Here is a 26,778-nt window from a genome sequence, read left to right as displayed (position 1 = left end):
GAACATGAACTTCATCAAAAACAAACACAAAACACGATTAGGCCTAATTAATGCACATCTGGTACACTCACTCAGAATTGCAGTGTCAAGTTAAATACCAGAGTACAGCGCACTAGTTGATATCATACAATGCCAGGCTTCCCACCGACTGCTATAGAAACAGATAACATGATGTCCAGTCCTGCCCAGTGCTATGAATATCAAAGCGGAAATTCAGTGTGTTATGGGTAAACGGTGGGAGTAAATGGTAGCCCGCCGCTTCAATCTAGTACGCAAAAGTAGCCCTCGGCTGCAAAAAGGTTGGTGACCCCTGTGGTAGGGTGTCAGTTAGGGATGGTGTGAACTTCTGAAAGGTTCAGGTTCGTGTGAACGCGAACCTTTTTGAAAGGTTCTGTGAGAACACGAACGTGAACCTCACGTTACGTCATACTGCTAATTCAAACCCTATCTTTCAACGAAGTGATAGCCTCTATTAATGTACGCGATATCTAGCGACCACTCGGGCCACATAATGCCACGATGCCGAAATACATATTGGCGTCTTACGTCGCTAAATGTATCAACTGAGCAATAAAAGGACATAATACTCCCTTTAAAATCAATATCTTTCGTCGCTTTGCCAACAATTTCGACCCCATTAACGAGTTATATAAAAGTAGCCAACACCTCAATCGCACGAATTAGGTTATAATGATGCAGTAAAGATTGACCCCGTAACGCCTGCTAGATTTTTTGCATCAGAAAACGATATCAATCTCATTGATTGGTTGAACATTGAACAAGAATCATTCGCTGACTACGTATTCCGTTCGTGATGTTGGGTGATTGCGGGTCAAACTCACAGCAGAGAGTCACTAAATATTTACAAATGGAAAGCTGGATATTCTGAGCAAACTTTTGTAACAAAGTAAGTAAAACTTTTGAGATTGTCAAGGTGCATGCTCGTTTAGTGTTGATTTATAATGCTGCCAGCGCCTTGCATAGAGTGGTCCACAATTGAAATGCAATAAATTTGAACCAAAGAAAGATGTTACAATGAAGTGAAAATTGTAATATATGAAAAAAGTTTACAGTGCAGAATCTACCAAGGTTCTGTTGTGAACGCGAACCTCTAAATTTCCGAGGTTCACATACAGAACGCGAACGTGAACCTCACGTTCACACCATCCCTAGTGTCAGTGTTTAGGTGTGGCGAACTGTACACAAACCTGTGCAAACAGAGGCGCCAGGAATTATATATTTTGGTTAGAATTGCCAGCCCAGTAACTTGCCAGTGGCCATGATTATTTGATTAATGCTATTATTCGAATGGCTGCATATCACGCTACCAACGGGCATGTAGGTAGACCTATCTGAACTCGTGATTTGCCGCTGCATCGATTGAATATGCAATCTGGATTCGGGATAATCTCCTACGCGATCATTATTCATTCGTATCTGCATTATTCAAATGGAATTAATTAAAATTTTATAATATATTAAAAATTAACTGTTGCCGGTTGAGGTTCAGTAATGGCGGAGCATTAGGTATCAATGTATGTAAGGTTGAGACGGATCAGCTATCTGCATTTTTTGGAATATTTCAATTGTAACGTTGTTACGCAGCGCCTGTTTGAACCTCTCAGTGATGGGAGCTTGTCATCTGTAGTGATAATAAGTCAACGGGTGGGTAATTGGCAAAATCTACACCAATCTCAATATTGTAGATTGCGGAGTTCGTTAATTATTTAGTAGGGCTAAATATTCGATGCGAATCGACCAATATGTATTGCCGATAGCCATATATATATATAATATCACACATGCTAGAAGTAGACTAACCAATACTCATGTCGAAGTAGTACAGAGGGTGGTTCGGATGATCTTGACGCCACTGACCGTACGGAATATGCTGTATAGGTAGGACAAAGCCTATCTACTCACTGGTAAGGCATTTCGTACATATAGTAGAATCGATGCTAAATGTTATTGTGATAAATCTCCTTATTGGACCGGGTGCTGATAATAATTTGCTCTGGGGATGAATTGAATTATGCACTTGAGTAGCCTACAGCGCAAAATCTTACTAGAAAACGGATACCTAAACAGTAGGCCTATGTCATCAAACAGGCAATAAATAATAAGTTACGTCATTGGAATGATACCAAACCACAAGAAACTGTCGAAGAAGTTTCTCGTGAGAGTAGTGATGGATATTGTATAGGACAGGGGCGGGCAACTTCTCCGGTCGGTGGGCCGGATATAATAAAATGAAGCACTTGGCGGGCCGGATTACAGAATATATACATTAATCGCGTATTTATCCACCTTTATAAGGAATAAAACGTATTTAATGTGAAAATTAAGTTTAGAGCATATAGACACCAAACACTAGCCTATTTAATGAAGGTATTAACAGTAGCTGTTGAAGGCAGTCGGACATCTGTGGTCGGTCAGAGTTTTCAACAAGTTCTTTGGACGCTAGATGAATGTGTAGAAACCCTTAGTAACGAGTGCACGTTAATATCAGTTATATTGGAACGTAGCCTTGTCTGTCGTTAATGTTTATGGTCGAAAATATATATACACCCGAACAGAGCAAGTATAGTTTCATGTCCATCTTTCCCAGGTTGTCCAACTTGGATTCATTCTGTGACGCATAAAATTTGTCGATACTTTTAGATTGAAGAGCTTCTTGGAGGTACTGAGAACTTCAATAAACAATTGAATAGTATAATGATATTGAAATGTACCCGAATATTTTCGGCTAACACTCGTCAGGGGTAATCTTCACCAACAAGTAGAGTATTGGAAATAACAATGTATCTGTGACCAGTGACCAGTGGCCAAATAATGCACAAAGTGCATGAGCGGACGGCCAAAAATAATCTTTGCGTCAACGCCGCGAAATCCAACTTATTGGTCCTAAACTCCGAAAAAAAAATTAACCGTTACCATCGCTGGTCAACCTATTTCCAACTCGGAAAATGCGAAATACGTCGGGGTTTAACTAGACTCGAGCATGTCCTGGAATAGTCACATTCAGTCGCAAGAAAAACAATTACCACGAAAGTGGTCTGTTCCACAGCCTTAGAGACTATGCCAGTCTGGGTCCTTCTGATACTCTTTAAATCAGTGGTTCTTAACCTTGCCCCCAGCGCCCCCCAGGGGGCGCTGGCGATTTTGAAGGGGGGCGGAAACGCTCAGGGGGCGATATGGGGGGCGCTGGGCTCAGGGGGGCGGTATGGGGGGCGCTGGAGAAAAATGGCTTCGCAGTAGATGATGTGATGATAGGACATATCCTTAATGAGTATTCAGAGCAAATTAACACCGAAAACTTCGTTACATATAGCCTTCAAAATAAATATAGGTTTAATTGGGCGCCTAAATGACTGACACCGAATGTTCCTGTCTTGGCAATCTGAACCCCAGAAGACGAATTCCATCTGGCAGGGAAAAATTATATGTCAGTGAAGAAATACCAATCTGAAATCGCGTGCGTCTTTTAGTTTAGTACGACTGGGCGACAGGGATATTCCTGTTGGGCGATATCCCCGTTGAGCGATTCTATATTTTTTGATATTGCAGACAGGGGGTCACGAAATAACATCATGCAACGAAGTCATACCAACGGGTTCGCCCACCCGAATATGTTTAATTATTAGTAACGGGCCCTACAGTTTCCAAGAAACCTCACAATGTTCGCTATAAGTTTTGATGAGTCTGCGCACACTCAACAACTCACTGCGCTGACCCCTGGACAACAGTGCGTATCGACTAAAAAAAGGTAATAACTTCGGATTTGTTGTGCGCAACGTAGATTTTCTATGCGCAGAGACCGTGTCAGCACTGCACACGTGCGCAGCTTAGAGGGAACACTGCACCTCACTCAGCTCTACCGGTAAATGTGTTTACGTGAGCAGAGAGAGGATAAAAATTAATCTCAATTTACATGCAATTCCCGATGATATTGACCAATTCAATCATTAATTAGTGAAATTTTTCGCGCTCCGCGCGACTAGCTGCCTCAGTAAATGGACACCCAATGTAGATACATAACAGGCTTTCAGCAAATTGAGGACAGCCTAATGGGGGTCTGGGAGTGAAGTCCCCCAGAAGCTTGGTTTATCACCCGATGGGGGCCCAGGACCAACGTTTTTGTTTGGGGGGGCTGAAGAGGTGCTGTTACGGCCCTGGTAACGAATAATTGTACCTGCGGGCACGCCCGAATATGTTTAATTATTAATTACGTGCCCTTTATCTTCCTATACAACAGCTCACTCAGTTTATCGCGACTTATATAAGTAATTACCACCTATTCATTCATGCATTATAGAAAATTTTGGTACCTAGGGCGACCAGGCCACACAAACTTTGCTGGCCATCAAAATCACGATAGGGGGTTCATGGGGGCGAAGCCCTCAGAAGTTCAGTTTATCACGCTATGGGTGCGCAAGGAAATCGTTTTTAGGGGGTTGACGAAGTGCTGTTACGGCGCTCCCTCTTACTCATTGTCTTTATTACATTCCTTACATTATGAAGTTGGGGGGGGGCGCTGGAGCACGATAATTTTTGAAAAGGGGGCGCTGGAGGAAAAAAGGTTAAGAACCACTGCTTTAAATCATTCTTCCTATCGAATGAAGTTACAGTATGGCATCTGTTGGAGGGCTGCCAGTAAAACGGCACTGAAGCCGCTACAAAAACTGCATCAGGTCCTCCGTATTATAGCCAGGACCCAGTGGTGGCCCTACGAACGGAGGGGGGCTGGGCGAGACTTACCGGGGGGGCCTATAACTATCTATCCGTAACAGCCCCCCAGACCCCCCTTCCGCATTGCTTATTATTATCTATCTTTCACCACCGCAAAGGTTTGCCTAGGTGCTGGCTTCGGCCATGTCTATATTTTGCATGTGTGCAAGGATAGACAACATCAAAACTAAGTAATTCTACCGCATGCAGAGACGTGATGATTATCGGGATACGGGACTTTCCTAACAAATGCAGTGATTTGATGATGATTGACACATCTGTACGGAATCATATTCTTACTTGGTGCACGGATTTCCATGTTTATTCGTCATTCTCCTTGAAAAAAGTGCAAAATCCAAATAGGGGGGCCCCGGGCGACCGCCCACCTCGCCCACCCCAAAAGCCACCCCTGTCAGGACCCCAAAGGGACCAGGATGGGTGTCCAACATATCACTGCTCAAAGATTTCGGTGTCCTAAACATAAAAGATATGCGGAAACGAGAAATTGCAAAGTTTATGTATCAGCTCCACTGCGGCCACTGCCCCGAAAACTTCAATGATTTCTTTACTTCGGTATCAAAAGTGCATAAGTACGACACACGCGTGTCCACGTCGTCCAACTATCATATGGTTGACGAAAAAGATCATCGCTCTCTCAAATATGCCGGATCTGAAGTGCGGAACAGTATCTCGCCGGCTATCCGACAGTCGCCAGCATGTCCACATTCAAGTCGAAATACAAGCAATTTATGTTGAGTGAATAATAGTCAGCCCTCACCATTTACCGGACCACGACCTGACATATCCATCTCGCCTTCCGTCACTTGCCCCTTTATGCGACATCGGTGACGTATCTAGCCGATATTTAATAGGGGGTTCACTTTGATTGGCATATTTTCATGACGTCCCAGAGACTTCGTGGTGCGCGTTGCTACCGTTTCCCAAGATCTGTTTCTTAACACTGCACCGTGCATGAATGAACTGACAGAATTGAGCTTTCTTTAGATCGGGAACTGTCGTAAGTGCTGTGGTCAATTGCCACTCGTGTTCGTTTTCAATCCGTCTTGCAGTGTGTGCTTTAAAATGGCGAGTAGAAACGCACCGAAACCGCAATTGTGAGACAAGCTGAGGACTACATTATTATATATAATCAATGTTCATAACCTTATTTTACACCCATTGCAGGGTTATTTCTGGCGAAATTGTGCCAGACCTTAAATTTATTTCCTGCCTCGCGCGAGTTCCTTAATCATAAGTCTGACAACGGTATATTCAATATCCATCGTTATTATCGCAATATACCGAAGTACTCAGTGAGTGGAATATCAGGCGGCATGATTAACATCCAGGCTCAATTACTCTTTCAACGAATCCAACCATGCATCCGCAGCAATGCCTATCGACATCGCCGGAAACGGTGCTGTGTTCTTGCGGACAGATAATAATTTACGAAGCTGAAAATTGAGAGTAATCTTTCGGTGTTTTCGAGCAGATATAACATAGGTGGTACGCTTATGTTGTAGAAAACATTAAGATGGTATGCTAGTACAAGTTTGAGCATCACGAGCTGAGACGCCATAGTCGTACCGTATCAGTTCTCAATGATGCGGTGGGTTTGTTCAAGTAGGCCTACGGTGCGTGACCCTAATTCGCTAAATTATTTGTGATTTCTATTCCTTGCTTCTCGAGACCAAATCGAGAAACAGTATCGAGTCACATACAGACAAAGGTGGCGAAGTGATATGAAAAATGGACCCAATACGATCGTAGCGACTTATTTATAGTCCTTAAGTCTGACGATATCTCAATGGTAACGCCATCACTCCGTCGCTAATAGTTCCGGAACGTTATTGTGTCCGAATGATTTATGATACGTACCGGCACCGATAGTAACCTAACTGTAAGAGATCTACTACACGATATTTGGAATGCACTGGCACAGCATATCCGTGATTTTCCGTATGATAGCTATTTTTAGGATTTACTTACTTACCTCGTATCTGCCTATTAGCATTGTTGTCATATGTAGCCCCGACTTCTCTCCGAATTTTATGTGCGTGTTGCTCGCCGTAGCCTTGAACCTTTCAGGGTTTCGCACCGTCCCTAATTATTACATCCAGTTCATGTGGCGTAGAGACAGTGTATTTGCTTATTGCAATCATCGGAATAGTAGACTTTAGGAATGGTGTGAACCTCTGAAAGGTTCAGGTTCGTGTGAACGCGAACGTGAACCTCATGACGTCACGTGACGTCATATTGTTAATTCTAACCCTGCATTTCAGTGAATTGAAAGCCTATAGTAATGCTAATGCACAGTAGTACACGATACCTAACTGAAATGCATATTGGCGTTGTAAATGTCGCCAAATGTATCAACATCCCATAAAATCAATATCTTCCGTTGCTTCGCCAACCATTTCGATGACGACTTGCAAGGGTGTCTAACTGTCTATACTTGCTATCGATATTAACTAGGCTTACCATATTTTGGAAATGTAAAAAGAGGACACTTTCTCAGAAATTTCAGACATGCAAAACTGGAGAAGAATTCTCAAAAACCGGTAACTTAACTTTTTCCCACTTCGTGATCGGTTGACTAAAAAAAAAAAAAAAAAAAAGGTCATCACTTCCGCCCAGAGCTCAAAATAACGATTTTCTCTCCACATTGCCAGATGGATGACTAAAAAAAAAAAAGTATTCTTTTCGCCCAGAGCTAAAATCACCGCTTTTCCCTCCAAAATACCCGCCGGAGCTTCACTTCTGCGCTAATTTGCGGCATATCACTCGCAATTTGCTCTAAATCTGACCTAAATTTTCAAAAAAGAGTACAAAAGGGCGTCCTCCGAGGACACTTTCAAAAAATTTTTAAAAAAGAGGACAAATCCTCTTAATAGAGGACGAATGGTAAGCCTATATTAACCCATTAACAATAAGTTACACAGCAACAAGCCAACACCCCAATAGCACGAATTTGGTTTTTATGATACAATAAACATATGAAATCAACATTGACACCGTACGCCTGCTTGATTTTTTTTTACATCATACACTATATCAATGCCATTGATTGGTTGAATAAGCATCGTTAGCTGACTACGTATATGTAGTGTATTTGGCTCTTGATGTTGTATGATAATGATTGCGGGTCAAGCTCACAAACGAAGAGCCATTCATATTCTCAAACGGAAAGGTGGATATTTCCAGCAAACTTTTTTTAACAAATCAAGGAAATCTTTCAGATTGTCAAGGTGCATGCTCGTTTAATGTTGATTTTTTTATGCTGCCAGCGCTATGCATAAAGTGGCCCGCAGTTGAAATACAACAAATTTCCACCAAAGGTGTTATAATGAAGTGAAAATTGTAATAAATGAAAAAGGTTCACAGTGCAGAACCTACCAAGGTTTGTTTGTGAACGTGAACCTCTAAATTACTGAGGTTCACACACAGATCGCGAACGTGAACCTCACGTTCACCCCATCCCTAGCAGACTTCACACGTCATATCGATAATAATCCATATCCGATACCGAGTATAGGCCTACTATGTTTTCGTTTTTGTTATTATTGCTGTTGCATATTTGCTATGTATTTCGGATGGAACACAATATTCTCTTTATGTAAATCATTTCGCTCATACTAACAATGTAAATTAATGCATAAAGCTGCGTTAGCAACTCATGGAGATTATTTAGATAAACACCCGCATTAAATGCTCCAGTAATAATTTTCCTCGAAAAAGCATGCTCCTTGATAAATACTCTGATGTTTATGGACACCTTAAATACTTTAATTTCAAAACTACTCAAGAAGGAGGAGATTATACAAGCGTCAAGTTACTCGAGCAAATATGAGATCTCTTTAGAAGCCACAAAAAAACAAAACCGAAAGCCGCCTGCTTCGTTTTTGGTCAATAATTCTGGTTGGGCAATTTCGAATTCGTTTCATGAGTAAACGTAGCATTTAAACGTCACTTGCGTTGGTGGAATGTACCATTCGCTGTATATTGGAACCCATTGCTTGGTCACATCACGAGTTTGAATGAATTGTATTTCCGTGTTGCTAACGTACACGCCACTTTCATGTGAAAAGTCAGTTTATTTCAAGAATAGTGTTGCATTCGGGTGAGTGAAAGTTTACTATACAGCCTGAAACATGACGAAAAACGTATTTTTCTCGGATTGCTCATACTCAACTGTGCCACATCTGACCCATGTCAGCACAATATATTGCTAAGAGATGGTGGTGGTGGGTAGCTCCAGGTCGCAAATCGAAATCTACTTCCTTCGGCTAAAGAATTCAGTCGTACGAATTACTATTCCACCAGGAAGCCGCTTCAATCAGTATAACGGCAGTTCAGTATTTCTTTTTATTACCCCACCCACAACATTCCAATTCAATCTAAGGGTTTTCTAATCCGCATGATCGACCATTGTGACCTTCCAAGGATTGATGGTATTGCGACGCCACCGGAATCATTATCGCACATCATGGTGCTGCAGCATTAGTCATTGGCATTCAACTTAATATCTGGTTGCAATCAAGAGACTGCGTTAAAACTATGAATTGGGATTAAACACTCATTAGTACACAATTGTAAATATACACTGGGATATATGCATAATGCCGATATACGATCCTCATTTCAAGCTAGCTGCTATGACGCAGCCTAAAGTATCAGTCGAACAGGACTTGCAGATCCTGAAGGCAAATCTCGACGAAGAGTTTAAATTTCTTATTGGTAATTATCTTTTTTTATCATTTTACTACTTTGGATGTTAGAAATGTAGTTACGGTAGTGATTTGGCGCCATCGCCACATATGGTGAACATCGGCGAAATTCACGATTTTCGTTTACGTACAGTGTAAATAATTCAATTTTATTTTGGAAACATGCTTCACTTTCACAGAAGTGTCCTTAACGCATCTTTCTTGACTTGACAGCGATTGTAAATATTTACGTTCAGGATTGTGGGTGATATTCATGCAATGCGGATTTGCTCTGCTGGAGGCCGGTGCTGTACGAAGCAAAAACACTACCAACATCCTCTTCAAAAATTTCCTTGATGTTTTTGTCGGGGGTTTAGCGTACTGGGTATTCGGATATGGGTTCGCATACGGCGTGCCTGGGAATGCCTTTATTGGACATAATTTCTTCTTCTCGACATCGATTGATCATCGGGCATACGTAAGTGGTTTTGAGTGACATTTTGACGGTGTCTCATTAGGAACGCTTCTGACCTATATACTAGGGATGGTGTGAACGTGAGGTTCACGTTCGTGTTCTGGGCGTGAACCTCCGAAATTTAGAGGTTCACGTTCACAAACGAACCTTGGTAGGTTCTGCACTGTGAACCTTTTTCATATATTACAATTTTCACTTCATTATAACATCTTTGGTTGAAATTTATTGCATTTCAACTGTGGGCCACTCTATGCATGGCGTTGGCAACATTAAAAAATCAACACTATACGAGCATGCACCTTGGCAATCTGAGAAATTTTACTTGCTTTGTTACAAAAGTTGGCTCGAAATACACGGGATCAATCTTGATTTCATTATGTTTATTGTATCATAAAACCCAAATCCATTCGATTGCGGTGTTGGCTACTGCTGTATAACTCGTTCATGGGGTATATTATCGGTAGCGAGTATAGAAACCCGTTTTACACTCCGCTCAATATCAACGGCGCCGGGGCCTGCGATATTCGTATGCTCCGATGTAGCAGTACTCAGACGACGAATACATTGTCCGGACTGGTTAATAGGCCTACACCGTTAAGGCGTAAGCTTATATTCCGTAGCAAATTCTCGTCGGAATTGTTGGCAAAGCGACAGAAGATCTTTATTTTATGGGATTATTATATCATGTGATTGCCCCAGTTGATACATTTGACGACTTTTAAAGCGTCAATATGTAGTTCAGCATTGTGGCATTATGCGGGGCGAGTCGTGGGTTGGTATCGTGACTATCACTTCCCTGAAATGTAGGGTTGGAATTAGCAATATGACGTCATGTGACGTCATGAGGTTCACGTTCGCGTTCACACAGAACCTTTCAAAAAGGTTCGCGTTCACACGAGCCTGAACCTTTCAGAGGTTCACACCATCCCTACGTACATACGTATAGTCACTTAGTCAGTCAATGATACGTTCTTACCCGCATAAATTTTCGATTTGATGTAGTGCGTGAATATTTCATTTTGGCTGCGTCTCAATGTGTCTGTGAAATCACTCTGTTTTCGAGTAATGTCTTGCACTCACGTATCCAACAAAATATCGGAAATACACTACAATAGGGTTGCCATACGTCCGGAATTTCCCGGACAGGTCCGGAATTTCGCTGTAAAAACTGCGTCCGGGAGGAAATTCTAAAATATGCCTAAATGTCCGGAATATTTAAGGCTTGAAGTAAGCCCAAATTTTTTTTCGTAAATCAACATAAATAATATTATTCTTAAGCAGATTTATCCTATTCGACATTTTTCTTCTCGCTGCGCGCGATCTAATACAACGTATATTGATATCAATATGGGGACCACTCACCAGTCACCACCCTCGCAAAAAATACAATCAAAAATAAATGAAAATAACCATCATTTACTGAAATAAGTGTAATTGTAATCGTAATTATAAGGTAACGGTATAGTACTAGATTTGGTTAAGGCCGTTTGGATGCTTTACTTTAGTTAAAAACAGTTGTTTATAAACCTGGGGGTCGTCTTTATTCTTGAGATCGCAAGATGTTGGACGTCATTAGCTTCCAAAATAGGCCGTGAGTAAGTCTGAGCAAGCTGACTTGTTTATTATTCAGCCTATAATTTTTTGAGCTGGAACACGAAACATTTTCAAATTAGAAATGAGCTCGCGGCCATAAAAGGTTGGAAACCACCGGGTGTGCAATCTGAGGTGTATTTTGTAGTAATATATGGAAGAACCAATATTATTGAAAAAATTAATTTACAAATTCTAATAAGCAGGTACATATAGTAATCTAAGGTTACCATATTTCTGTGAAGCAAATTCCGAGCACTCTTTAGCGCCCACTAGCGGTTTTAAAAATGAGGTTTAGCACATTGTCGGTCAATATGACGTCACACTAGCAAAGCATTGCCCATCGACTGTATACAGAAATGGAGTGGAACATATGTCATCAATTGGTCCGCCTGTGATGTAAGCTCTTGTGATTGCTACTTGCTAGGGTCTGCAATAGATTTCTTCGCGGATCGGATGAAATCCTCTGGCGCAGACTTGGACAACTAGAAAATTTTCAGCTTTTCTGAATTAGATTAGAATTAGAATTAGAGCTCCACAGTTTTTTCAAACTAGATTAGAATTAGAATTAGAGCGGCACAGTTTTTCCAAATTAGATTAGAATTAGAATTAGAGCTACACAGCTTTTTCAAATTAGATTAGAATTAGAATTAGAGCTACTAAGCCTTTTCCAGATTAGATTAGAATTAGAATTAGAGCTATACTTAGTTCGCAAAAACTTGGAAATGGAATGAAATTGTATATGGGAAATGAATACAGCAAAATGCAGTTCAAATCAAATCACAGTGCGTGGTGCAAAAGGCCGTGAGGCGATAGGCGCCACATATTTTTGTTTAATAAACAACAACAATAGTGCATTCCCATAAACATGAGAATGGCTAACTTCTGTACACCAAGCTTGGCTCGATTTTTACTATACTTTAATAAAATATTACTTCTTTTATGGTATCCATGGACATCGCCCATGTTAGTCAGAATGGCAATGTACTAACGTAAAGTTTTAGAAACTAGAATGCTGTTCGCAGACTACAAGCTACTCTAGCAGGCTATATTCCTCATAATATCTACTATGACTGCACGGTGTAAGTAATGCGATGGCGGCTTGGCACTGGATTTCCCTGCGCAAGCGGGATATTCTTTTTAACTCACTGCAATAGTGCAATATGCCTCGGACAAAGAGGCATTTTCAGGAAAACAATAATTAGATTAGAACTAGAATTAGAGAATACGGACATTTCACAAATTAGATTAGAATTAGAATTAGAGCATACGAACATTTCACAAATTAGATTAGAATTAGAATTAGAGCATGGAAGCATTTCACAAATTAGATTAGAATTAGATTACTGGCATTTCGCTCTAATTTAGTGAAATTAGACAGCTAGAATTATCTAGTTGTCCAAGTCTGCTCTGGCGGGCCTTGTCTGACCTGTCGGGATTTTGTTTGGCAGTACTGCTATGCTGTTAGGTCGGTGCGGCTATCTGGTTATGTTTTTTAACTTGGTACGAAACAACATTTTTTCAGCCCCTTCCGCCAAAATAAGCACTGAATTTGGGCCCAGTCAAAAATATTGATTCTTCCATATAGTAGGCTACTATAAAATACACCAGCAGGTTCCGCATACGGCGATTTCCAACCTTTTATGGTCGCGACCTCATTTCCAACTTGAAAATGTTCCGTGGCCCAGCTTAAAACTTGATAAGCTTGCCCGGACTTAGTTAAGGCCTATTTTGTAAGCTGATTACGTCCAACATCTTCGCGATACCCAAATGAAGGCAAACGACCCAAAGAGTTGGAACCAATGTCAATGATTGCATTTTTGCGAGGGCGGTACCTGGTCCCCATACTGATATCAATATACGTTGCATTAACTCGCGCGTAGCGCGAAGAAAAAACTCGAATAGCATAAATCAGCTTGAAAATAATAGTGTTTATGTTTGTTTACAAAAAACTTTTGAGCCAACTTCAAGCCGTCAAAATTCCGGACATTTAGGCATATTTGAGAATTTCCTCCCGGACGCGATTTTTTCAGTGAAATTCCGGACATGTCCAGGAAATTCCGGACGTATGGCAACCCTATAGTAATCCCGCCAGAAGTTGTATCGATTACCTTGTAGTGGGCCTAAGATTAGTGTTCTTTTGGGCAGAAGGGGGCTGAAAAAATGCCGACCTAACAAGCAGGGCTGTCAAACACACAACCGGCGGACCGGATAAGGTCCACCAGACGATTTCATATGTCGCGTTAAGAAATCTGTTGCTGACCCAAGCAATCACCAGAGCTCACATTAGAGATGCCCCAATTCAAAACCTATATGTTTCACTCCACTCCTGTATACAGTCGATATCCGAAGCTTTGCTAGTGTAACGTCATATTTACTTCGTTTCCATGCTCGGCCGATGGGCCCATTTTCGAGAGACTCGGCCGACGAACGAGAGAATTTTGTTGCGCATTCACAGTGATGCACAGATTGCACACCCACGTCGGCCGACTCGTCGGCCATCTAGTAAATCCTTCGGCTTAGCCCTTCGGCCATGCTTGCGCTGTGTTTTCGATTAGCTAATTGGTATTCGCTACTTACAATACACTTTTCGTATCAAATTAACCATGGCTGCACTCCGGACGGATCTTGGACGCCATGAGAAACCAAGAATTATGATCGCAACGGAATTTAGTAGTTCCGGTACTGCTACGAATTACCCGTAGGCTACCGAAATCTTCGCGATCTGATCACATACGCTGCTGCCACAATTCGAAGGTTTGCGTTCTATGGTGCATGGATACAATACAAACTATACCGCTTGACCACAAACTAGGTGAACTTATTCACATTCCCCTGGTAAGCAAATCATCGACAGGACACTGGACGTTCATGTCTGAATCATGACGACGAAACAGTAGTACCGGTAGACTACTGGAGAAGTTACTATTCTGTGCTCGAAATTATTGGACCATGATATCCCATATCTATCTCTCCCACATACTAAGATATGCCACCAATTTTCATCTTTTATCCATCTTATTTTATCTTCAGTTAGTTTTAAGCAATTGGTTCATCGTGACCATTTTACATGTTGGATGCATTTCGTGTTCAAGGCCAAAGCGTGTTGTTTGATTGAATGACCGCTACAAGTCTTTTCGGCTCATTCCTACCGAGTCATTTATCGCAATCTTCTGATTATTATGAAATTGTTACTGAAAGTAAGCCAAAAACGTCATCGCGATCGCTTCGCCCACCTAGTTCGGCCAAGTCACGGTTGGGTTACGTCTGCTCATGGAAACACGGCCGACATGTACAACGCATGCGTCATGGCCTTTCGGCCGACCGTCGGCCGAGCATGGAAACGAAGTAATAGACTGACAATGTGTTCAAGCCTAATTGTAAAATCCGCTAGTGAGCGCTATAGAGTGTCCGTAATTTGGTCCGCAAAAATGTGGTAACCCTACGCTACAAGGCATATCTATAATATTGTACTCTCACGGCGTTGTAATGCCGTCATAATTACACGATTCAACAATAGCAGAGAGACAATCTAGCCACTGCCACAAATTGAGATTGTGACTTTTATTGGCTACACTATGCGGGATTTTCGTGTAATGTTGACCGAAATGTATCGATGCGTGCAAACAAATGATCGAACAGAATGTACTGCATAATTTAACGCCATATGTTCTTGTAATCCAGGTGTCGCATAACTTTTCGGAGTCGATTGCTATGACAAGGTGAGTGGTATATAATATTTTTATAAGACATGATCGCTGGATGCGACTTACCGGTGAAGAATATTTGATATTCGCATGCGATACGGGCATACAGCAATTTGTCATGGAGAAACAATTATATACCGCTACAAGATGCTCACCGGAATGCATATTACTTATAACACAACACGAAGCTGAAAAGGATTTGAGTATTGTAGGAACAATGAACTGTTAACATGATTACATCACTATATTCGAAGCTAAGGGCAAGTTTTTGTTGCAGTCAAATCCGTGGAAAGTTGCATTTATTTTTCAAAAAACTTGCATTTATTTTTTCACAAAGTTGCACTAAGAAGTTGCATTTATGGACAGGTTCCTTGAAATTATTATGGTATGAGATATTCGAATCGATCCGTATCCAAGGCACTGTAGCGTAGCAAAACTCAGTGTTGGCGACTTCAACAAAGTCAATAGCCTGAAAATATTGACCCAGTCACAATATGATTTTCGGCGGTCTAGCCTAAATGTACGTTAAATCAGACAGGACCTAAAATTTAAACGACAGTGAAATAATCAAGCAGTCGATTTATACATGGTGCCAAATATTTCCGGTAAAAAGTTAGTTGTGTGAAAAATCGAAAAAAGTTGCCCAAAGATGCATGAAAAATCGAAAAAGTTACAAAAAGTTGCATGAAACAATGGAGAAAAGTTGCAAAAAGCTGCAATATAAGAATCCCCCAAACAGCTTGAAACACTATACTACATAACTTCTGAGTATTTCGGAAGCTGCCGGAAGCCGTAAAGAAAAGGTTCAAAAACTTGACCTATAACTTTTGGTGAGAGAAGGAGAAAGATCACCTTTCACATCTATCGTAATAAATAGGGATGGTGTGAACCTTTGAAAGGTTCAGGTTCGTGTGAACGCGAACCCTTTTGAAAGGTTCTGTGTGAACACGAACGTGAACCTCATGACGTCACGTGACGTCATATTGCTAATTCCAACCCTATCCTTCAATGAAATGATTGTACATGATACCTAGCGACGATTCGGGCGACATAATGTCTCAATGCTGAAGTATCCTATACTGACGCTTTAATCGTCGCCAAATGTATCAACTGGGGAAATCAAATGATATAATAAACTCGTAAAATCAATATCTTCCGCCGCTTTGCCAACAATTTCGATGAGGACTTACCAGGGAATATAATGACAGGAAAGGAAGTAGTTTATTTTTGTCCTTGATGTTTTTTGCCGCATATACACCGAATCATGACATAAATACACACTTTCTGCGCATATGCCCACCATGAGTACATGATGTGCATATGCCGCCAGGCAAGGAAGATGCAGATATAGCCTTGTAGCAGTGTTGGGATGACTCGAGTCATGACTTTACTTAAGTCAAACTCGAATCACCTTTTCATATGAGACCGGAAATGTGTGAAACGGGTATCTATGCTTGGTACTGATATTACCCCATTAACAAGTCATTCAGTCAATCGCACCGATTTGGTTTTAATGATACAGTAAACATGAAGTGAAGATTGACCCCGTAGGCCTGCTAGTTTTTTTTACATCAGAATACGATATCAATCTCATGGATTGGTTGAATAAGCATCATTCTCTGACTAGATAGATTATTTCGCTCGTGATGTTTTGTGATTACGGGTCAAGCTCGCAGCATGGAGTCATTAAATATTTACAAACCGAAAGCTGGATCTTTCGAGCAAACTTTTGCAACAAAGCAAGCAAAACTTTTGAGATTGTCACGGTGCATGCTCGTTGAGTGTCGATTTTTTTATGCTGCCAGCGCCATGAATAGATTGGCCTGCCGTTAACATGCAATAAATTCAAACCAGCAATGTTGTAATGAAGTGAAAATTGTAACATATGAAAAAGGTTCACAGTGCAGAACCTACCATGGTTCTGTTGTGAACGCGAACCTCTAAATTTCCGAAGTTCACACACAGAACGCGAACGTGAACCTCACGTTCACACCATCCCTAGTAATAAATGCAAAAGCAGACCATCCAATTCGGCGCAGGTGTATTTCGGAAATAGGACCGCCGCCAGGGCCTGGAGAATTGAGATTACCGTTGAAACATCTTGTACACAGAGCGCCCGATATGCTGTTCGCGAACGAGTACTACTCTACATGGCTGTTTCAATTCGCATTCGCTGCGACGGCTTCAACAATCGTTTCTGGAGCTATGGCTGAAAGGACGCAATTTGTTGCGTACTTGCTCTACAGTTTTGTGATTACAGGTCAGTGCCCGGAGTGCGGCATATTACATAGTATGCGGGCGAAACAATCCTATATAATCCTACTTTTTACCACCTCATTACCTTTCAATACCATACGGAAACGGGGCAAGTACAGTTTTTCCATCTTTTCCGTAGTATAAAGAGTTAATGACAATTAACCACGTTAAGGAAGAAGTTTCAGATAGAATTATGGTGCGCTCGAAACAGTTCCATACAAACCGTTGGATTCCATATTTACGTGTAATATAGTGCTACATAATATGGCATCTTGCTCCATCATCCATCGATACAATGGTTCGAGACCCATTCAAAATTAATGAGTTGATGTTTTTCGTCATGGCCGTTTTCGTCATTCTAAGTAATCTACTGCAATCATGATTGGGATGTCATAATTAAATATGGAGTTCATTGTGTTAGTCGACCCTTTGCACCGAAAACAGATTGCAAGGGGCTTGATGATATGCAGTCTTCGAGCTGTATAAACGGAGTAGTATGCTAGGTGTTTTAATAGAACGCGTGACTGACCGCCCGTATGCAGTATACCAGAAGTTTGGCAGTTGGCAGTTGATAAACTCATGCCGCATGTCTGTGCAACTTTGATACGTATCCACACTACAGCCAAGTCGGAAAAAAATTGGTTGCCCTATCGTAGCGCAATTGAGGCTTATTATAACATCTTGATTTATCTTGCTTATTTTTGCCATAAGCAGTTATACACTATCCTACACGCTACACCAGGGCCGGCCAACCCGTGGTCCGCGGGCCACATGTGGCCCGCGAGAAGGTTTTGAGTGGCCCGCGAAGTAATTTCCGAAATTTCTAATATCACCAAAATGGATTGCACAGATTGTAAACTTGTAAGGCCAAACAAAAAATTTGATTAGTGTCTGGCACTTTGGATGTGATGACTAGGGCAAGTATTTGTTGCAGCTAAATCCGCGGAAAGTTGCATTCGTTTATTTATTTTTGACAAAAGTTGCACTAAAAGACCACATTTTGCTCGGTTGACTAAAAAAAGGTCAATTTACCGGCTCAGCTCCCGAAATACCCGTACTTCGGTGCTGATTTACGGTGTTTTAGTCTAATTTGGCCGTGCATTTCACCAAAACCGAAAATACTTTCATGAAAAATCGAAAAAGTTGCAAAAAGTTGCACTATTAGATTCCTTCAAACAGCTTAAAACAGCATTCTACATATCTTACGAGTATTTAGGAAGTTGCCGGAAGCTGTAAAAAAAATTGCAAAAGTTGCAAAAACTTGCCCTATAGTGATGACTAAAATATCAGTTCGGGCGCTTTGGCAGATCCATCAGCCAGTCACATATTGGTATATATTCGTACACTACAATAAAGCAAAATAATTGGCGATGGGTTTATCAAATGTAATATCCCGTCTACCTTGCATGTCGCATTTCACTGTTACATTTTTGTAGTGTAATGTTGATATGTAATGTATACGAATAAAGATTCTCTCTCTCTCTCACTGTAAAAATTTTGGACAAGCTTCGCGCAACATGTTGTCACTTGATTTCTTGTTTTTGATATTGTTGCCCCTCTGTGAAAATGAAAGAACGCCTAATGTATCAGATTGAGTCTAACTATATTCGCGATTACGAGACAAAGTGTCGTTCAACATACGCGACCTTGCGTTTGCGCCCGCAGTAAGACCGTCGACTATGAAACCTAGGCATAAAATGATTGACGCATTTCCTATATCCAAGTGTTGGAGGTTTTTCTAGGCTACTCCTCGCCACCTCATCCGCGTAAGCGGTGTCTTACAAAAAGCCTAGAGGTGGGCCGTGCTGTAAGTCGGCAGTTACGGAATATAAATAAAGAATATCGATCTGGTGTAAATGACCATAGTAGTTGACAAACACCATGAATACCTCAAAACCAACCTATCAATTGACACATATTAGTCGCAACTTTCGATATCGATATGTCCAGGCGCCGCGTAGCCCAGTCCTCACAAATTTAGCCCAGCGAAATACAGCAGGCCCGCAATATAGTCAAGTGACAATATTATTGACCTATGAATTTCAAAAAAAAAAAAAAATTTGCGCTTCGCGCAGCTGGTGGCCCGCGTGATAGTTCGTCAATCGAATGTGGCCCTTTAGCTGAAAAGGTTGACCAGCCCTGAGCTACACCTACAGTCACACCATATGCTATTGATGGTTTTGCCATATATGAAGTCGCCAGTCGCATAACCTATATTCCACGGTACTGTTTCGTTTTAAAATTATTAACAACCTCGCCGCGATGCTTTTCAGGATTTGTCTACCCTATATTATCACACTGGTGTTGGTCGCCAGATGGTTTCCTAGCCAGTGGGTCCGGTACTGGTCTGCGTTTCATTGATTTCGCGGGAAGCGGAGTCGTCCACGTGACCGGAGGTGTGGCAGCTCTTGTCGGAGCAGCTATGCTCGGGCCTAGAGTAGGAAAGTAATGTAGACTGGATGATATAGTGAGATCTGTATGCTGTGGATGCTGGTTGCTTTTTAGATACACAGTGATTGAGGGGGAGGACTCGTCGGTGGCTGTGAGAGCAAACGTTATTCGGGGTCACAGCGTGCCTCTTATCAGTATGGGCGGTTTTATACTGTTGACGGGATTTCTGGCTTTTAACGGCGGATCACAACAGTCCATAACTGGTATGTAGGCTATGTTACAACGTCGTGAATTTTGCGGCTCGTACGGAGTTGGCAAATGTGGGAAGTATAGTGCCTTTGTTGCAAGTCTTTGGTCTGACCAGGTTGGGTCTTGATGACTAGAGGTCGACCGATATTGATTTTTGCAGGCCGACCCCGATACCGATTGTCGACACACTCACATGGCCGATAGTCGATACGATAGACAGATATTAATATGGAAGGAGCAGAGAACCATTACGCCAAAAATATTATATTGAAATTGATACATGATACATAATTGCTGATCAGTCCGGTCGGTGTAGAGTTAGATTGCAATGTAGCAGGCACAGTTTCTCTGCATGCTCATCAGTTAAATTTGTCTCCAGCCAGGGTTGTAACCAAGTCACATGGTTCCGAGTCACGAGTCAATCATTGTGGTTTTGACTCGAGTCGAGTCGAGTCATTTTCAATTCATCACAGAGAGAGAGAGAGAGATGATATTCTTTTTCGCCTGCACCATCGAGATGCTTTGACGACGGACTTGCGATACGGCCGTGAGGTCATCTAGTCTGCGCACCCGTTTTTTTATTCTCCTCCATGCTATCCGTGATTGCTGAGCGCCTAGCAGGATAGCTGCGGATACCAATTTTCGAGTCTTTGGTATGACCCGGCCGGGGATCGAACCCACGACCTACCGCTCGAGAAGCCGGACGCATAACCATTACACTATCTCGCTCGGTCTCGAGTCCGAGTCCAAGTCACCGCTTAAAGGGTCAAGTCCGAGTCATGGTGTTATGACTCGAGTCGAGTCCAAGTCACAGTATTGAAGTCATGTTCAACTCATGTTTTCAATCCTGCTTGGGTGATATCGAATTCCCTGTTTGCGAAACATGCTCATTTTGTCCCTATCAGAGTCTTGGCACGTGTTTATTTAGGCAGATAACGGACAGGTCCTGGCCTCATTTACCGATGCTAAAGATAACTTTACTAATCTTAGAACTTAAAATCGAATATCTCTCTTGTCAGTCTGATACATCACCAACACAAGCATTCAGTTTTTATTATGAACACATCGACGATAGTTCACGAATAGCTGATAGAGAACCAACAAATTCACGTCAAGATACTAGTTGATAGAGAATCAATAGATGCATGTTTATGTAGAGGTATTTACAAAAGACCAGCATGCTGTAAAAGAGTGCATGCAACTATGTGCATTGTGCAGTGACAACAGAACAGATACCCTTTGATTATACTAAAGGTTTTCCCAATCGCATTACAGACTACATCGCAGTTATAGCATTGGATAAATAATTGTACAATGGGGCTGTTCAAAAACATTTTTCAAATTTTCCGGCTACTTCTTAAAATTGCTAGATTGCCTAAAAAAATCAAATTTGGCTCAATTCCAACCAGTAGAAAGCAATGCTATGAAAGAAAATTTTAGACTAATTACAAATAGAGATTTTCGAATTTTACCGGCTATCTCATGATGTTGTTACATTGTGTAAAAATATGATTCATAGCAAATTTGACTCAATTCCAACTAGAAAAAGTGAAGTTATTAGAGTAGAATGTTTTGGATATGAAAAAATAGTCGGCTTACCACTATGTAATTATATTATATGAAAGAATTTCTCACTAAAATACTCAAATCCAAAATATTCTCCTCTCACTTCATTGATTCCACTTTTTTCAAATTAAGCCAGATTCAGTGTTCCTTTTATGCAACATAACAATTTTATCAAGTAACCACCCAGTAAAATAAAAAAGAAGTTATTTTAGAACAGCCATATTGTAAAAACATCACAGAACATTAGCCATTCATTATTACTCACGTGCACAATGCACATACCTAACAAAACGTCAAATGGACGAGGGGCATTGTGTGTTTTCACAGACAGCAGATCAAATCAATGAGTTACACCTCAAAAATACCAATGTGGAAAGGAGATCCTCAAATATGTTAAAGCGGCATGGCCGTAGAATGAATCCACATCTACTGAATACACGCTCCACTAGTGCACTCGATGCAGGAATTGACAAGCATTTTTGAACCACACTGAAGAGCATTTAATACTCATTCTTTCTAGTCGCCCAAAAATGCAAAGAATCATCGCCTTCAAATCTACACACGAGCTTATCGGTCTCTTCACCATCTGAGTCATTTCATTGGCTCTAATTGAACTTTGATCCAATTGTTTGCTTGTATAATTGAAAAGTCTTGAGTACTTTAATTGCGGAGGATCTATTACCTCTTCATCACTGGACGATTTTGTACAATGCATTGCTACTGTATCATTTTCTGTTGTTTTTACGGCGGCATATCTGATATCAGACAAGTGCAACGAAAGCAATGGTGACAAATAGCGATGTCGGCAGAATTCGTCGGATGCGTTGATCTAGCCATTATGATTCGCAAATTTCTTCATCTTCAAGTCATATAAAATAAGCCGAGTCAATGACTTGGGTCGAGTCATGCGTAATGACTCGAGTACAAGTTGAGTCAATCCAAATATTGACTCGAGTCGAGTCGAGTCATTTTCCCATTTCAAGAAAATGACTCGAGTCAAGTCGAGTCATAAAAAAATCGTGACTCGAGTCTGACTCGAGTCGAGTCATGACTCGAGTCATTACAACCCTGCCTCCTGCAGTGTATTTTTTTAAATATAAAATATCGACCGCGATGTCAGCCTTCATAGGCCGATATCGATCATAATGGGGAACGTTCCACATATTATCGGCATCGAATCAGTCAAGTCGTTTCGGCACCTTCCGATCTTCTCATTGTATCGCATTTTTGTGGTGCATTGAACTGATAAAAATAGCCAATAAACCGAACTGAACTGAAGTCGAAAATCGGACGACCTCTAGTGTTGACCCCATGCGCTGCACTCTGCCACTAAGCTATTTGGTCGGCCGTTGAAGGATTCACTCGACTTTATCGTGGTTCATTTTGTACCATGGTCACCATAATATTCACTGCTAACAGGTCTGAATGACGGCACGACGCTATCTCTATCAGCCACGAACACATTGCTCGCTGGGTCCTCGGGAGCCATGACAGCTCTGGTTTTCAATATTGTATTCCACCACTTGAAAGGGCAAGAAGTCTATTTGTCTTTGATTACTGAAGTCAACGGAGCTTTAGCAGGTATAGACATTTCGCATTGAACATCATTCAGCAGCTCTATTCAATCGTTGACTTGGTTTTTATGGTTAGGCGAGGAGATCTATTGTCTTTTCCGTTCTAGGAATGGTTTCTTCGTGTGCTGGCAGTAATGATATGAATTGTTGGGTTGCTATATTATTCGGATTTCTTGCTGCAATTGTTATGGTGCTAAGTGACCATCTTCTTGATCGATATCATATTGACGATCCTATCGGAGCGATATCGGTGCATTTAGTGGGAGGTGAGAAGAATACTTGATTAGTTGGAAATCCTTTTCAATCGAATGTGAATAATGAATATACGGATTTGCGGCATAGCCTATCTTTCACCTGATTTTCTTAATCAGATATTGATCCCGATTTCATCGACTCAGGGCACACAGTCGCCATTAGACCTGAAGTCGCGCACTGAATCAGGATATGTGTTGTGCAATTCAGCAGTTCAATCGTTCCTTAATAAGTAGCCTACATTTTATAGACAGCCAAATTTCACGAAATAGTGACTTGCTAGATAACAGCCTGCCACGTCGTTTCGGCTTTTATTTGTATGTTTTCGTTTTAAAATATTTTCCTTTTATTGCGATCTATTGTCACTTCCCAGGTTTAATTGGAATAACATTGACACCTCTGTTTGTTCTCCGCGGCCAATACGTTGACGGCGAGTTCGTGCAGGGCGTGATTTACTCCAATCATCGAATGGCCGGAGCTTCATTCGGGTGGAACTTGCTCGGAACAGTTTGTATAATTGCTTGGTCAGGTGGGCGCCTTCTCAAAATATTAGGGGGTATGCTATTGCAACATAGACAACTTTCGTCTCAGGGTTGAACAGCTTGGTTCTTTTTGGAACGCTTAAATTGACAGGATTGTTACGTATCTCAGAGGAAGAGGAGCTACTTGGCATGGACGTGAAAAAGCACGGCGAACCTGCTTATCCCGAAATCCATCTAGGGTATGTACAGTAGATTCAATTAACTTTCGACCCCGCCTGGGTGGGTACTCATCATGCAGTAACACTCCTCCGCGAAATGTAGGCCTATCGATTGGACGGTATAGTGAACTGGTACCTTTTGACAATGCTTTAATGGAAGATATGGTCTGTATCAATTGAAGTAGGCGTATAATAAGAGACTCTACAATGCTTTTACTTTTTCTGACCACCAAATTTGTCTTTTCTTGTTACGGTGCTATATATAACTTGGAAGATTTTGCTTCGAGACCATACCGTCATAGTCCCATTTCTGAATAGTTCTTTTTCTATTTTGTAGGTGTCGTTTGCGTAAATCAGTAAAGTGGTCGGAAGCACTTTATGCCATACATCACCATCGCTGATGTATAGTTTTCTAGCACCATCTTAGTCTACTCTACTTGTCACATAATAACGGGTTCTGGTAGATATGTCTCAGGCGTATCACGCCATATTAGTATTTACCTAAAGTTAGTTATATGGGTAGTAGACCTACTTCCAAATCGGTCTGTTTCTAACAGAAGTGACCTTTTGCTACTTGCGGCTAGGCTAATGGTGTTCGGAATATATTTTCATATAGTGTCTCGTGCTTTCGTAGAATAGGCTACAGTACCTTGGCCAGATGAAAAAAATGCCTATAGCGGTAATTCTTACTATTTTTACTTTTACTTTTGTGCCACTGAAACAATAAGTTTCCGCGTTTCGGCTAACCCTAAATGCTATCAATTTCATGCACTTGGTATGCCTCGGTCAGGTCAAAGTTTTTTAACAGCGAGGAACGGATTTTCACTTCGGACGCCAATGTGGTGTGACGTCAATCCAACGTATAAAGTTACGGAAACAGCACGGGGCTACGGAACATAGTTGGCGAAATGATGTGCTACCACATTATGACAAGGCCGTCATTACAACTTTACAGTGTACTATACAATAAAGAACTGCAGCGATACATCCTTCGGAATTCGCAGACCAGAAACATTGTCAGGAAATTGTATATGATCAGGCTACAAACCATGATATATAAATTGCTGATCAGAGACGAAATTCATTATGAACACTTGATTAATCTTGTAGTTTCATAGTCAATACCTGTACCTAGTGGCTTAACTTACCTGTCTAGAAACTATTTACTAAATCAATTTAAACGAGGGGTCACAAACACGCGGGCCGAATGCGGCCCACGACCTGGTTTGAGATTTCGGAAAAACGCGTAGTAAAGCATTTTGAAATGCTGAAATTGATTTCACTTTAAAAATATCGCTGTTGGAAGTATCAAGTGTAGGTTTATCTAGGCTCTTCCTCGCCATCTCATCCGCGTAAGCGGTGTCCTATAAAAGTCTATAATCGGGTAGAGCTACAGCCCGGCAACTGCCGAATTGGCCTGGTGTAGTCGACAAACACCATGAATACCACAAACAGCAACAACGCTTAAAAACGAATTGGGGCCTCCACACAAGATCAAACTTTGAGACCGAATAGTTTTCCAGCAATTCCTTTGTTTAGCTAACCGGAATATCGCTTCTTTAGTTGTTGGAAAGTGTTGTCAGGTTCAGGTATATTGCCAGCCCATATAGTTCAAAATAGAATGAAAGTAATAATTTTTGTTTGCATTTGTATTTTTTAATGATATTTCTTTTGTGGAAACTATATTCCCATCGTCTATGTTAGAGAGCGCAGCATTTTACCGACGTAGAGTTTTTAAAATGTGGTTGTTGAACTGCGTGGCCTATTTTATCTCGATATTAAATTCATGCGGCCGCGGCCTCTACGAAATTTGAAATGTGGCCCGCGACCCGTTTTGAGTTGGCGACACCTGATTTAGACTGACGCCGGCGTGGTACCTGCTGGGCCCCAAGATCTAACTCAGGCGCTCTTAACCCTTTTTAGCGCGGTTTCATAATTTTTGGGTGGTTGCGGGAGCATATCAAGACCAGTATTTGTACCAGTAATTGAAAATATTGAACTGCGCCTGGCACAATCAAGGTTCGATTCTGACTAGCCTAACCGAAAAATTTGGACACCTGATCACTAAGAAAGGTCATCAAAGGACGATGTTGTCAGTTCTACAGTTTATAACTTTATATAGTTGTAGTTTTAACAGTGACCCTACATGAGAAGTTTAAAACTAGTCCGCGAACCCTAGGGGTCTGTCGACGATGAGCCTCAGTTTAAGAGCCTCTAATCTAAATGATTTCATAATGCATATAATCTGCACGCAACTTCCTTTCATTGTCAAGTATTTATTTCATCAGAATTCGTAAAAACAAATCGTTTTCGTTGAAATTCATGGATGCAATCAATCAGATTTATTAATATTTTCATCGTTTCAAAACATCACAACAGGGTTGTAACCAAGTCACATGGTTCCGAGTCAAGAGTCAATCATACTTTTGTGGTTTTGACTCGAGTCGAGTCATTTTCAATTCATCACAGACTCGAGTCCGAGTCCAAGTCACCGTTTAAAGGGTCAAGTCCGAGTCATGGTGTTATGACTCGAGTCGAGGTCACAGTATTGAAGTCATGTTCAATTGATGTTTTCAATCCTGCT

The 26,778-nt window shown here is 41.2% G+C and overlaps 1 protein-coding gene across 3 annotated transcripts; it reads left to right on the top strand.

Annotated features, from left to right (window-relative positions):
• The first annotated feature begins 1,180 nt into the window (after positions 1-1,180).
• On the top strand, positions 1,181-25,179 carry LOC145443293 (putative ammonium transporter 1). Of its 3 annotated transcripts, none has more exons than XM_080321281.1 (12): positions 1,181-1,925; positions 9,375-9,465; positions 9,692-9,912; positions 15,184-15,221; positions 17,318-17,466; positions 19,736-19,907; positions 19,968-20,116; positions 23,088-23,249; positions 23,350-23,508; positions 23,868-24,023; positions 24,086-24,215; positions 24,985-25,179. In XM_080321281.1, exons 2-12 carry the CDS (start codon positions 9,384-9,386, stop codon positions 25,040-25,042), a joined length of 1,476 nt encoding a protein of 491 aa, XP_080177407.1. In that variant the 5' UTR covers positions 1,181-1,925; positions 9,375-9,383; the 3' UTR covers positions 25,043-25,179. The 3 variants fall into 3 exon arrangements, with proteins under 3 accessions (XP_080177407.1, XP_080177405.1, XP_080177406.1); XM_080321280.1 differs by lacking the exon at positions 1,181-1,925 and adding an exon at positions 8,272-8,848; XM_080321279.1 differs by lacking the exon at positions 1,181-1,925 and having other exon boundaries at positions 8,271-9,465.
• The last annotated feature ends 1,599 nt before the right edge of the window (positions 25,180-26,778 follow it).

Source organism: Botryllus schlosseri, chromosome 7 (genome assembly GCF_051294905.1).
Source record: "Botryllus schlosseri isolate E-star chromosome 7, Bs_hap1, whole genome shotgun sequence".
NCBI lineage: Eukaryota > Metazoa > Chordata > Ascidiacea > Stolidobranchia > Styelidae > Botryllus > Botryllus schlosseri.
Note: the sequence above shows the minus strand (reverse complement) of the source record. Positions and strands in the feature narration are given on the sequence as shown.